This window comes from Vulpes lagopus, chromosome 10 (genome assembly GCF_018345385.1).
Source record: "Vulpes lagopus strain Blue_001 chromosome 10, ASM1834538v1, whole genome shotgun sequence".
Classification (NCBI taxonomy): domain Eukaryota; kingdom Metazoa; phylum Chordata; class Mammalia; order Carnivora; family Canidae; genus Vulpes; species Vulpes lagopus.
The window spans coordinates 8,938,731-8,952,519 of NC_054833.1; the positions used below are offsets into that span (position 1 = coordinate 8,938,731).

The 13,789-nt window shown below is 40.9% G+C and overlaps 1 protein-coding gene across 2 annotated transcripts in view; it reads right to left on the reverse strand.

Annotated features, from left to right (window-relative positions):
• Positions 1–13,789, reverse strand: part of RNF144B (ring finger protein 144B) — a 78,226-nt gene that overhangs the window by 9,872 nt on the left and 54,565 nt on the right. For both annotated transcript variants that reach the window (XM_041770944.1, XM_041770945.1), the window contains exons 5-6: positions 3,226–3,430; positions 966–1,110 (exon numbers count right to left, since the gene is read on the reverse strand). In XM_041770944.1, the coding sequence (XP_041626878.1) occupies positions 966–1,110; positions 3,226–3,430 (350 nt within the window). The remainder of the gene's footprint in view (positions 1–965; positions 1,111–3,225; positions 3,431–13,789) is intronic.

Consider the following 13,789-nt stretch of genomic DNA (forward strand, 5'->3'; position numbering starts at 1 on the left):
CTGGGACAGATCCCTCTGTCTGGGAAGGGAGCCACTGTCATGCCAACAAATGAGGCGTGGTTATTTAAGACATCCTACCAATTTGAGTGGCTTTTTTCTTTAAGTTCAAAAACAAGAGGACAACCAAATTACGATAGGCAGGATAACGGCTCTCCTACAGATGCCTGTGGCCTAACCCCTAGAATTGGAGAACATGTTGCCTTCCATGGCAAAAGGGACTTAAGGAGTGTCACTAAAGAAAGACCTTGAGGTGGGCGAGGAGGGCCTATATCACCCAGACCATAGCAATCTAATCACTGTATCACCCAGACATGGTCAACCTAATCACTGTATCATCCAGATGTGGCCAATCTAATCATAGGGTCCTTAAGCACTGAGAAGCTTTCCCAGCTGTGGTCAGAGGGAGCTGTGACAATGGAAGAATGGGTTGGAGAGATGTGATGTGCTGGCTCTGAAGATAGAGAAAGGGGCCCCAAGCCAACAAAAGCAGGCAGCTTCTGGAAGCTGGAAAAAGCAAAGAATTGGATTCTCCCCTAGAATCCAGAAGAGAATGCAGCCCTGAGGACACCTTAATTTTAATCCAGTGACACTCACGTCAGATTTCCAGAGTACGGAACTAAAGACAATAAATTTGTGGTACTTTGTCACAGCAGCAATATAAAATGAATACACTGATAGTTCCTTATATAATATAATAAAAGGAGACAGTGTCCCCAAAGCAGAAAATGTCCCTAAAACAAGAGCTTGCCTTTAAAGCTGTGCTGACACAGCTAAGGTACTCAAAGAGACATTTTATAGACATTGAAACCAGGCTCAGAAAGTGTCACTAAGAAAAATAAACTTCTTTTGCAGGACAAACATAGGCTCCTCACTATTTTAAAAGGAAAGCCTGTAGGATCCCGGTGGTGGCACAGATACAGTGTAGAGAAAGACCACATGAGAAGACACTTCCGGGTGGAACTTACATCCAGGTTCTGGAGACAGTACCAGCAAAACGTGTGCTTGCAGTTCTTGCACATCATCTGAGCACAGCCTTCGTTGCGTTCGATATAAACCCGACAAACTGGGCATTGCTTAATGGGCGCTTCTGCGTCTGTCCCAAAGAGGGCCCTAGAAACAGAAAGGATGAGAAATCATAGGGTGGGGATCCAGAACGCTGCCAGGGTTTTATTTAAAAGGTAGAACCACAAGAATGTACACACTAACCAGAGGTGGGGAAGAGTGGGTTGAGTGCAATTAATTAGTCACCAACTGAATTCCTAGAGAATGGCCCCCTCTGCCTAAGTGTCCACCATTTCTGCTCCTCTCTCCCCTGGAGTGAGGTCAAGTGAAGTGAACTCTGTGCCATCCTCTCTCTTGCCAATGAAGTGGTGGGAAGCTGGCCTGCGAGAAATTCTCTCCCACCTCATCCTCTGACCTGTGGGGGCACAAACCCACTCTCCGCCTAGTCTTGTATAGGTGTTCATTTTACAGAAGAAACACTTTCAACAAAATAAAATCAATCATATCTAAAATGAAAAAAAAAAAAAAACCTACCTACCCTGATGGGTAGGTAGTGAACTCTTATCTGAGCTTAATTTACTTCCACAGAAGAGGGTGTGGGTAAAAAGAGGAGGCACACAGATTATTAGTCCTTCAGATAACTCACAACAAAAAAGAACTCTAATTTATTTCTCTTTGGCTTGGAGCGAATTATTTAATTGGATGTGCCATACCTGACTTAATTCATCGTTTTGCCAAATTATTATTTCATTCTCTGAGCATACGCTGTCTAAATCAAAAACACAAGAAGTCTGCTGCACAGTAGAAAAACTAGCTCAGGATCTGACATGGCATAGATAAATCTTTCCAGTGATCTGTTCAGATAAACAAATGGAAGTGGTCGAGGGAGGCAATAATCAATACTCAAAAAGAAATGCCCAGCATCATTAAAGAGATCTTCTCCGAAGGGCTCACAGCCTTAAGAGGCATAGAAAATAAGGAGAACGCGCTGAAGGAGAAAGGTTAGGGGAACCAGAGCACAGCTTGCCCTTTAGCTACTGTTCATCAAAACCAGCACCCAGTGACATCAAGTCCATAAAGTGTGGTCAGATCCAAGATCAGATCAGGTATTCACAATAACATTACAGCAGTGAGACAGTTATTATTTTCCTTCTCTCCCCTCCACTTTTTTTTTTCCCATATAGAGAAACAGACTCATAGAGGCTGAGTGATACCCATGAGGTCCCACAGATAGCAAGTGACAATGTCAGAACCCAACTCCTCTCTCCTCTGGGATCTTTACATCGTCCTATGATACCTGCAGACCCTCCTGCCATGGCAGTGAAAGTGCAGAGGGTACTGGCTAAGAAGGGATGTGCCTGCCCTGTGCATTACATCTAGTTTTCTCTTGGTTTGTTTGATCTAAGATTCGAGCACAGTATCATAGCCAGGTAGTGTTACTATTCCTGAAGAATGGTCCTACATACTCTGTGGCTGTGGGGTGAGTAAGCCAACTGGACTAGAACACTGGCATCTCTGTTCTTGCCAATGCATAACAGCCAGAGCCTCAAGCAAAGCAAGGGATCAAGCACAAAGGTCTCTGACTCTGGGCCCTTCTACTGCTGGAAAAACCCTCTGAACTGAAAGGTACAGATTTAATTGCTTCTCATTGTAACTGAATCTGAACCTTGGCACCATCTTTGCAGAGCACAAAGTATTGAGAGATGTAGCCTTTTTCCTCTAGTACCTATGAATTTAGCACTGCACTGCCCTAAAGAGCTGCTGTTTCTATTGCAGTGCTCTGACATGACTGGCACACCTCAAAGCTTGCATGCAGCATAGTCAGGTAACAAAATTATTTCTGCATCACTCTGCAAGCAGGAAGAATGAGGTAAATCAATAGCAGGTGGTCATGACTCCTATGCCAATAACTGGACAAAGCCATGGCTTCCTACTGAAAACCTGTGGACCATGTGCCTCTCCACCTGAAGAGAAATCCAAATCTATGCAGTTATTTCATCATATCTGGGAGACTCTCCAGGGGTAAATAACTAAAATCCCCTTAGAAATGCTTTCCTCATTATTCTTTGTTAACAACCCACCAATTCTGAGACGCTTCTCAGGGAAGTTCCACAGGGAAATAACCAATCTCTACATTCAATCACAAGATCACTCCTCCAAGCAACATATTTGGGGTTTCTGAGAAAACCAGTGAATAATCCCAAAGACCATTTCCTTTCTTACCCGTGCTCTGTTGGCAGGACAATAGGCTGACTATCTCTACAGGAAACTTCTGCATGCCAAGCATCCTTGCAACATGAGCAGAACTTCAGGTGACAAGAAGGACACTCCACCTGCACAGGCTGTCCAGGGTCACTTGATGCAACAGGGCACACCGTCTGACAGTCTGCGACAGGACACCATGTTCTGTAGGGGTCCAAGTGAACTTCTAAAGTATAAAAAAGAAAATGCGATGGTCTATGTATCTTTCATACAGGCCTGAGGCTCTTTCCCCTTCATTTTTCTCTTTGACAGGCTGGTATTTATGTAAGATCAGTCAAGGGCACTGATTACTTTTTTTTTTTTTTTTTTAGGGCAGTGACTTCAACTACTGCCTTCATATGGACCCAAACCTACAAGGTCACTGAGCCCTGCCACGTTTCTCAAAATAGCTACTAATAAAATAGGCCACCACTGCCCTTATGAACAGATAGATAGTGTTCTCACTAACCAAAATTTGCAATTCTTTTAGAATACTTCTCACCTTTTAGCACTCCAAGTATGCAAAATCTCAAGTCCCTGCTATAATTATTTTGGGCATTATCTTGGAGGAAATTTGGACCTGAAGGGTCTACCAAAGCCAAAGGAAAAAGAAAGTCACAATGGATTTTATCCTTCCAGGCCCCAAGAAATAGTGAGGTTTCTTCTATTTTTTAAGAGGGAACAGAAAGAACAAGGAAGAAATAAAACGGTTTAGGGACCAAACAGTATCTGGCGTGGCTGAGCCAAGAGATCAGATTGGCTGTCGATTTGATCTTCGGTTGTCCGACCATTGGCTAGTTAGAGACATTTATAAAAGGTTCACATGCTCTAAAAACAAAAGGTATGGACTTTCACACCCCATAAAGTGAAAGTCAGTTATAGACTACACCAGCTACGTTCATGTGGCCTGGAGGAAAGAATATGGGGTTGGGGGTAACCCGACTATCATTCTATTCAAATGTTTACAAATCTTGTCCAGTTCCTCACTTTCTATTCAATAACAAATCTCATGTTCTTGTCTTATGTGACCTTTAAAGGAACATATCATGTGAAAACGGTCTTATTTGAGGAGTAGACTAGCCCTTTTTTCTCTGAACCAAAGTATTTTGCAAATTTTAAACTGATGAGATTCCAGTTTTAAATCTCCTAAGGCTTATGATTCTTGGAAATTTCCATGCAGGAGGCAAACAGCCCCAAAGAGTGGTGCAAAAAGGAAATGAAGGCATTAAGTATGAGCTTAGTTTTAAAGGTAATAATTTTACAAATTCAGTACCAGGGGAAATAAATCCAAAATGTTCCAGCAAACACTGCCTCCATTAATCTCTCATCTAGAAAAGGCCAACAATCAGATCTATGATTATAGGTTTTCATTCAAAGATAGCATCCTTATGTATATTTTCTTATCTAATAATTCTGGGAAATACAGGTTGGAGAATGATGGACCAAATAAAATCAGAAAAGGGAAGCCTATTATTCTTAGGTGTTCAGACCCCAAGAGACCCTTGAAAAAAAATCCCTAAAAGTTTGGGACAGGCTGGTTAGAAAGTCAAGGGGACAGTGACACACCATAGGCTCCAAGGTCCTGAACTCCTATTTCCACACCATTTATATATATTTTCTTTTAAAAAAATTCTTCTAACTGCTTCAAACACTAAGTCCAAAGAAATGAAGGCTGGTATATAAATTAGAGCTAACAGGGCAGCCCAGGTGGCTGAGCGGTTTAGCGCCGCCTTCAGCCCAGGGCAGGATCCTGAAGACCTAGAATCGAGTCCCACATCTTGCTCACTGCGTGGAGCCTGCTTCTCCCTCTGCCTGTGTCTCTGCTTCTCTCTATTATTAATTTATAATAAATAAATAGATAAATAAATAAATAAATCTTCAAAAAAATAAATTAGAGCTAACGATTCCCACATCACATGTCTACTTAACCACCCATTCTAAATCACAGTTTAAAAGAGTGGCAATACAGAAGAGAAAGGAAAGGAAGGACACATATTATAGTTAAAATGCATAGCATCCCTGCAGATTACCTTAAAAAGATAAGACATACTTGTCTTAATTTTGGTGTCACAGAATCATCATCTTGTTTATTGCTGTTCTCTATTCACTTCATGGAGATGGCCTTTCTCTCTTTAGATTATAAGCAAGGGCTACTTACTTTGTTTAGATGCTCCATGACAGAGTGATGGGATGCTACCTGTTAATTTAAGGCCCAGTCATTGTTGGTTTTTCCAAAAGCTAGATATACTCCTCGGCCAACAACTGACTTACAATACATATACTACTCATACCATCTTGAATTGCCTTGCACTGGAATTTATTTTCCTTTCTCTTCCAGTACTCTCATCAACAGATGTACATAGCAAACTAAAATCATCCAATACCAGCCCTTGTATCAAAAATATGCTATGATCTTTATTAGACTCTAAATCTCCACCCACCTCAATTAGGGCTCTCCATATTTGGAAAGACATCAACTTGGCAAAACATGGAACTTTACATGTAACACTTTCAAAATTAAACATACTTTATGAAGCATCATTTAGAGGGCTGACAATGAAAAAATTTCTAACATTAAAATTAATAATTACCCTTGCTAGAACCCTAGTTACTGTCTCCCTATACCTAGCATTCATTTCACCTTCCTGTTTCATGTCAGTCCTTGGATGAGTGACCCACATTGATTCTCATTCCTATCTCCTCATATCTTCCTTATGTCTCTTAAATAAAGTTTTTATTACCACTTCATTAATAGACTGTTCTCTGAAAATTAAAAACGCCATCCCTCTACTCATATCTAGCAAATGTTTCTCATTCCATCTTATATCTGATACTCTTATAAAGCTCTTCCTTAAGATACTAGTCTATTTTCTTCCCACAACCTTCCATCTCCATTAGCATCAATACTGCTTCCTTTGGGCAGCCTGGGTGGCTCAGCAGTTTAGCGCCACCTTCAGCCCAGGGCCTAATCCTGGAGACCCGGGATATAGTCCCACGTCAGGCTCCCTGCATGGAGCTTGCTTTCTCCCTCTGCCTGTGTCTCTGTGCCTCTCTCTCTCTCTGTCTCTCATGAATAAATAAATAAAATCTTTAAAAAAAATACTGCTTCCTTTGGTCCCATCTATGGATGGTATCTAAGACTCACTCCTAGATTTCTCCTGTATTTTACTTATTTACAGAACCCATGCTATGACTAAGTCTCAATCTTGCTTAAATTTGGACCATTCCAGACTTCTTCTTTAGACCTGATCTCTTAGGATGATATGTCTAAAAACTTAGGCAAATGTCTGTTATTCATTGTTCATCCAACAAGTGATCGATTTCAGGGACTTTTTAGAGACCCTGGGCTTACAGAGATGACAACAGAGGTTTGCTTCTCAGAAATCTCAGTGTGAATAATAGTGAAAGGGAATATAAAGGAAGGGAGAAGAAATGTTGGGAAATATCAGGAAGGGAGACAGAACATAAAGACTCCTAACTCGGGGAAACGAACTAGGGGTGGTGGAAGGGGAGGAGGGCGGGTGTTGGAGGGGAATGGGTGACGGGCACTGAGGTGGACACTTGACGGGATGAGCACTGGGTGTTTTTCTGTATGTTGGTAAATTGAACACCAATAAAAATTAATTAAAAAAAAAAAAAAGAAATCTCAGTGTGAAAAGGACAAGAGATTCTTACAATGAACAAAATCAAAAAAAAAAACCCAAAAAACAAAACAAAACAAAACAAAACAAAACAAAACAACAAGCAATGTAATAACTGCTAGAACACCCTACAAGATGAAATAAATGAAATTATGAATATCTGTGAGCAGCCCTTAGGGGTGAAGGTAAGGAATGTTTAATATCCCCAAAGTTTTTTTTTAATACAGAAATATTTTAATGCTTTTCTTATACAAGTATCCATAATGAAGTTTCTGCTTTTAATCAGCTCTAAAATCAGGAAGGAAAACTGGTCCTTCCTAATCAGGGTACAAAGCAGATGGCACATGCAGAGATAAAACACAAAGAGATTAAGTTAGAAAGAACCAAAGTACCACATAAACAGAGATTAAAAAACAAAAAACAATCCTTGGAATAGCAAGGGAAATTAGAGTCTCCTTCCAGATACTGGAATAAAGATTCTGTACTTAAGAAAACCCTGAGCAGGGAACACCGGCAGTCCCCTCCTACAGTGGGGTCTTGCCAGCAGACAACAACTACTGCATCTTGTCCCAACTCAGCATTCAGTGACAATACATGAACCGGCTGCTTGAGAAATCAGCCAGGGTGAAAATAGTTATACCCCAGCAATTGGCAAACACTATAAATCAGAACCTCCCCATGCCCCCCTAAGTCTGTATGCATCACTGAACAGTGTCCAAATTGAGAGTAAGTACTTAAATATATAAACCCTACTTCAACACAGTCAAGGTGGGGGGCACAGAGTGGGCAATTGAAGAACAGAACTTAGCACAAGAAGAAATGGAGACTACAATAGTGACTATTCTTTTATTTTTTTTTAAGATTTTATTTATTTTATTCATTCTTTTAGCCATATTTGCTGGCCAGTCTATTCTACTTTCTGGACATCCTGCATACAGACAGGTATTATACCTGAAGTAACCTCCTCTCATGTCTCCCATGGGTACATATCTTGCTTTTTGTACATCTGTCTGGGATCTTCAAGTCCAATAAGAGCCACCCTAGGATAGGCAGGCTGTTTCTTCCACTTGGAACCATAGTATGTCACAAGTAAGTATTTCTGGAGCTCCCTATCAGACCTCTAAGCACTCCTTACAGCACCAATCAGATAGGATGCACTCAGTACATTCCTGTCCACCTGTCCAAAACAGAGAACAGGTATCTACTAATTTAAACCAATTACTTCTCTTAAACAGAGAATTCAGTCACCTTTTTATTTATTTTTACATTTTAATTTAAATTCCAGTTAGTTAACATACAGTATAATATTAGTTTAAGGTGTAGAATTCAGGGGATCCCTGGGTGGCTCAGCGGTTTCGTGTCTGCCTTCAGCCCAGGGTGTGATCCTGGAGTCCTGGGATCGAGTCCCACATTGGGCTCCCTGCATGGAGCCGCCTTCTCCCTCTGCCTGTGTCTCTGCCTCTCTCTCTGTGTCTCTCATGAATGAATGAATGAATGAATGAATGAATAAATAAATAAATAAATCTTAAAAAAAAAAGTGTAGAATTCAATGATTCATCACTTACATATGACACCCAGTGATCATCCTAACAAGTGCCCTCCCTAATCCCCATCACCTATTAAACCATCTCCTCATCCTCCTCCCCTCCAATAACCTCAGTTTGTTCCGTATAGTTAAAAGACTGTTTCCTGGTTTGCCTCCACCCCCCCATGTTCATCTGTTTAGTTTCTTAAATTTCACATAGTAGTAAAATCACATGGTATTTTTTTATGATTTATTTCATTTAGCATAATACTCTCTAGCTCCATCCATGTAGTTGCAAATGGCAAGACTTCATTCTTTCTTTGGCTGAGTAATATTCCATTGTGTGTGTGTGTGTGTGTGTGTGCGCGCGCATGCTATGTCCTCCTTATCCATTCATCTGTCGGTGGACATTTGGGCTTTTTCCATAATTTGGCTATTGTTGATAATGCTGCTATAAACATCAGGGTCCACGTGTCCCTTTGAGTCAGTATTTTTGTATCCTTTGGGTATGTATACCTCATAGTGCAATTGCTGTATCATCAAACCCCCTTTTAAAGAATTTAAATCAAGAGAAAGCACCGCTAGCTCGAATCTAACATGATTAAAGCTTAGAGAAATGCCCATCGATACACGAAGCACCCACAGTAGCAATACAGTATCATGTGTTTATGTAATGTTTGATTTTGGGCACAGGTATTCTTTACACAAGTACTTGAGCTTGTCCTACAGCTTTTAAATGTTGTTCTGGTTATGTAAAAGATACTTGCCAAAGGAGTCATGCCATTGTCTTCTAGATAAACTATTAAGAGGAGAGTAAAGAACTATTCAGGGGCAAAAAGACAAATCTAGCCAAATTCCTGACAGTCCTCTCAACTTTATATTTCTGTGTTAACATGAGGAGCTGAGTAAGTTAACAAGGAGTTAACAGAACATTCAAAAGAGCAGTGACTCAATGTCTCTTACTCGAGATGGAGGTAAGACTAAAGAGATTTATCCCTTGCCATCAAACAGCATGCACACACCTTCTATAGAAATTCAGGAAGGACATTTTTGAATGAGGAGAAATGGTATACTGGTGCCTCTGGGCCAGAACGTACAAAGAACACTTGAATGATTTGTTTTTTTCCTCTGCCTTCTTTATTTTTGATTTATGACAGAGACCTCTCCACTCAAATGCACACTTTCTGCTTCTTCAACTGGGTAACTATTAATTCGGTTAGAATTACTAGAGATAAGCCTCTGGGATGTTACATTTGTGTGAGAACCAGATGACACTAAGCAAACAAACATTAGTTCTGCTTCTGAGAGTTATTTATAGCTGTCCATTTTTTAAAAACACATTTAAGTCGATAGGTTAGAACCATGAATAAGCAGTCAATCTACACGTGGTTTTGATCTGAAAGATTTCCAACTGACATCCAAACAATGGGAACGAAGAGATTTATACAAGTAAAGTCAAGGCAGTGAAATTTTACAAGGAGCAAAGTGAGCAAAGGGAAGAGTCATAGGATATAATGTGGGCCTGATCACAGATGACAATGATAAGGCCTAAGCATGGGGAATGCTATGGCGGGGGGGGGGGTAGTATTAACACAAACATGGTATGGGACACCTGGGGACTCAGTGGTTGAGTGTCTGCCTTTGGCTCAGGGTGTGATCCCAGAGTCCAGGGATTGAGTCCCGTGTGGGGCTCCCCACAGGGAACCTGCTTCTCCCTCTGCCTAGGTCTCTGCTTCTCTCTGTGCATCTCTCATGGATAAATAAAATCTTAAAAAAAAAAAACCACACAAACACAGTGTACACATAAGCTGTCTGTCCATTTTCTGTTCAGTTTCTTCAATACGCAGCCTGGCATTGAGATTTTGACTCTGATGGCCAGCTGGACTGCTCTTTCCACAATGGCTTTGTGGTTCTTAGAGGAGACATTTTGAGCAATCTCTGCACAGTAAGATTCATTGCACATCAGGAGCACTCCAAGCTCCTTGGTGTTATGGACTAGAAACTTCTGGAAGCCACTGGGCAGCATGTGCTTTGTTTTCTTGTTGCTCCCATGACAATGTTGGGTATCAAGATCTGGCCATTGAATCTTCTGTGTACCCTATTGTCAATGCCTCTGGGTTTCCACCAGTTATATTTAATTTTGACATACTGGTCTGACTGGCACCAGATGAACTTCTTGGTCTTCTTTTTAGTAATCCTGGGCTTCACCAGGTCTGAGGGTGGCCATGATGCCAAACAGGAGATGGCTGCTACCTCCATGGGCAGCACCGAGAGAGACAGGAGAGTGCCCTCTTGATCTGGGGAGAGCCATGATAGGAATACTGTTCTTAGAAGATTACTCTGGCTACTGTGGGGAGAGTGGATGGTGGTGGAATGAAGTGGCAACAGAGAGATTAGGAGGCGATTGTAGTGATTTAATCCAAAGTGATACACTGGATTATATGTTAGAAGTACTGACAATTTGGGAGCATACTTTGAAGGTGAAACTGTCAAGATTTCCTAGTAAAGATGCAGTCATCCCAAGTCAACCACCACTGACTTAGAAAGCCTCCTGGAATGTACTATTTGTTGAATAAATGAATGAAACAACATAAGAAATGGTATCTGTAATCAATTCCCTATGGTGATAAAAGGTAATGGTGGCATACACAGCAAGGTATTTCCCGAGAACAGAAACAACTCAGAGAGACTTTTGTATATGGCATCTTGGAATCTCTTAAGAAGAGCATTCCCCAAAAGAACAGGGACCCACACATACAAGTCTGGCCAGATTACACTGAAGAGCACAACATCTGCCCTTCTGATTGCTCGTCAGCCCAGTTCCTAGAAGAGCAGCTACAAGTCAATGTCCATAGAAGCTAAAACAAGACATTTTATTTTTTAAGAACTAGTAGAGTTTCAATATGCCATTAAGAGCATAATTTTTCTGTCTATCTGTCAGATAACAGAGTCAACCACGAATGGAATCTACAGGTCAGATTAGCAGAAAAGGAATAATGCTGAAGGGGCATCAGATATTGGTCCTAAACACATGCCAAAGAGGGATGAAGTGATGGACACCAGGTGGAAGCCAAATCACTGTCCATAAACAAGAGCTGCCTCTTCTCACTCTTACCTCCACCCCAATGAGCTGAGGTGACAGTGGGATGGTTGCAGGGGAACAGTGTTAATGCAAAATTTTTAAAACACTTATTACAATTACCGTGAATTCAATTCTAAGTCCTGGCTCTTGGCCTAGGAAACAAGAGTTATTAGGTATGTAGATAAAATGCACAATCATTTTATCTTAAACCTAAGAAGTTTAAGATTTAGTTTCTTCCCGCTTCAAATTTCTATTCCAAAGCTGGAGGAAAATGATCTCGTGCATATTCAACTAATTTCTTCTGCATCAGCAGTGATGATGAAAGCTCTGAGATGGGGTAAGTTAGGGAATCTAGAAAAAGAGAAGCCAGGAGGCCTATGTAAAGCATTCCCAGTGGTGCCTCCAGCACTTTAACATGAACATGATTTTGCAGTGATTAAATATAACATACTTGTATCAGAGACGGACAAATTCACAAACTCCAACCAGAACTTACTTATGAAAATTAAAACTGGTTACTGAAGTAAAGCTTCACGACTATTTGATCTTAGGACTGCTTGTTCATATTAATTGTGCAAGGCAGGAAATGCTATTTCAAGCTATTTCTACTTCTGTATTCTAACAATTATTGAGAAATAGAAACACTAGGAGAAAATACAATCGCCATAAGACCTAAGGACCATGTCTGACCCAGTGATCGTTTTCAGTTTTTCAAAACTGAACTCAAGACCCCTGGATTCCCCTACCTGAAACTCCCAACATTATATATGTAGAGTTTGCTTTTTATTCTGCTGTAAATTCTCTTAACTAACATGAGTGCATTTTCTGCCATCCTCTGCCATCGTGAAGTCATGCCAAAAAAGATCTCCCATGATTTCTTATTGTGGGAAACAGGATATGGCCAAGCTAATTATCAGCTGAAATAAACCAAACTCTTTTAGCTTTTATAACCCACTGCATTTTTAATTATGCCAAAGTTAATTTGCTTTCTGATATCTCAAAGAACAAAGGTCTTCTGTAGATAGTTAAAATGCAATTAAACTAAACTGATCAGAATTAACATCTGCCATAGTAAATAAACTCAAATAGATGTGGCCGTGAGCAGGGGGGTTGCTGTCAAGACTGCCAAGGAGAAGCACTGAATTTCAAACCTGGAAACAACTTCAGAGTTTATCTAGTCTAACACTGTTATGTTACAACCCGCAGATGTTCGGAGTTTGCAGAACTCATGGTTAGTGAGTATATGCTGGGACTGGGCCTTTTTCCTAGAATACCATTCTCTATGTAAAAACATAGTCATGTTTTTTTTTTTTTTAAGATTTTATTTATTTATTCATGAGTGACACAGAGAGAGAGGCAGGCTCCCCAAAGGGAACCCAATGTGGGACTCGATCCCAGGACCCCGGCATCACGACCTGAGGCAAAGGCAGATGCTCAACCACTGAGCTTCCCAGGCATCCCAACAATCATGTTATTAAATAGATTTCCATTTTCACTATCAGCACAGGAACCTTTTCTCTTTAAAGTGGCCACTTTGAATGCTCCAGATCAGCACATCTCAATCTCCTGGGAGGTGGTCAGAGAAGATGGATTTATGCATCAAGTGAAAGCATGAAGGAACCAGATACAGTAGGTGGTGTAAAGAATAAGCTTTCATTGTCACAGTGCCATACAACGCTTTAAGACTCGATAGAGGGATCCCTGGGTGGCGCAGCGGTTTGGCGCCTGCCTTTGGCCCAGGGCGCGATCCTGGAGACCCGGGATCGAATCCCACATCAGGCTCCCGGTGCATGGAGCCTGTTTCTCCCTCTGCCTGTGTCTCTGCGCCTCTCTCTCTCTCTGTGACTATCATAAATAAATAAAAAAAAAAATTAAAAAAAAAAAAGACTCGATAGAAATGTGCTGAAAAAGATACAGATTAAGATGAAAAGGGAACAAGAGTGGTGTTATTGTGCTAGAGGCTCAGCTGAAGTATGATCTGGATTCTAGAAGATGCTTTCTTCATTTAGTTTAAAAAACTGGGATAAAGGTAAGATGGGGCAGTGGTGCTGACAAATAACAAAACAACAATGATAATGACAATAATAATTTACTGAGTGCACACGGTGACAGACACACAATATTAACTCACCCTTTACAACAGTCCTAGCAGGATCCTTCCACTAGTACCCTCCTTTTATAGATGAGGAAATGAGAGTGCACACAGGGAGAGGCAAATACTTCACACTGTGCCTTTCATTCGGGTCCCCTTTAGAAATGTCACCCTACTGATGATAAATGTCTCTTCTTGCAGATAGT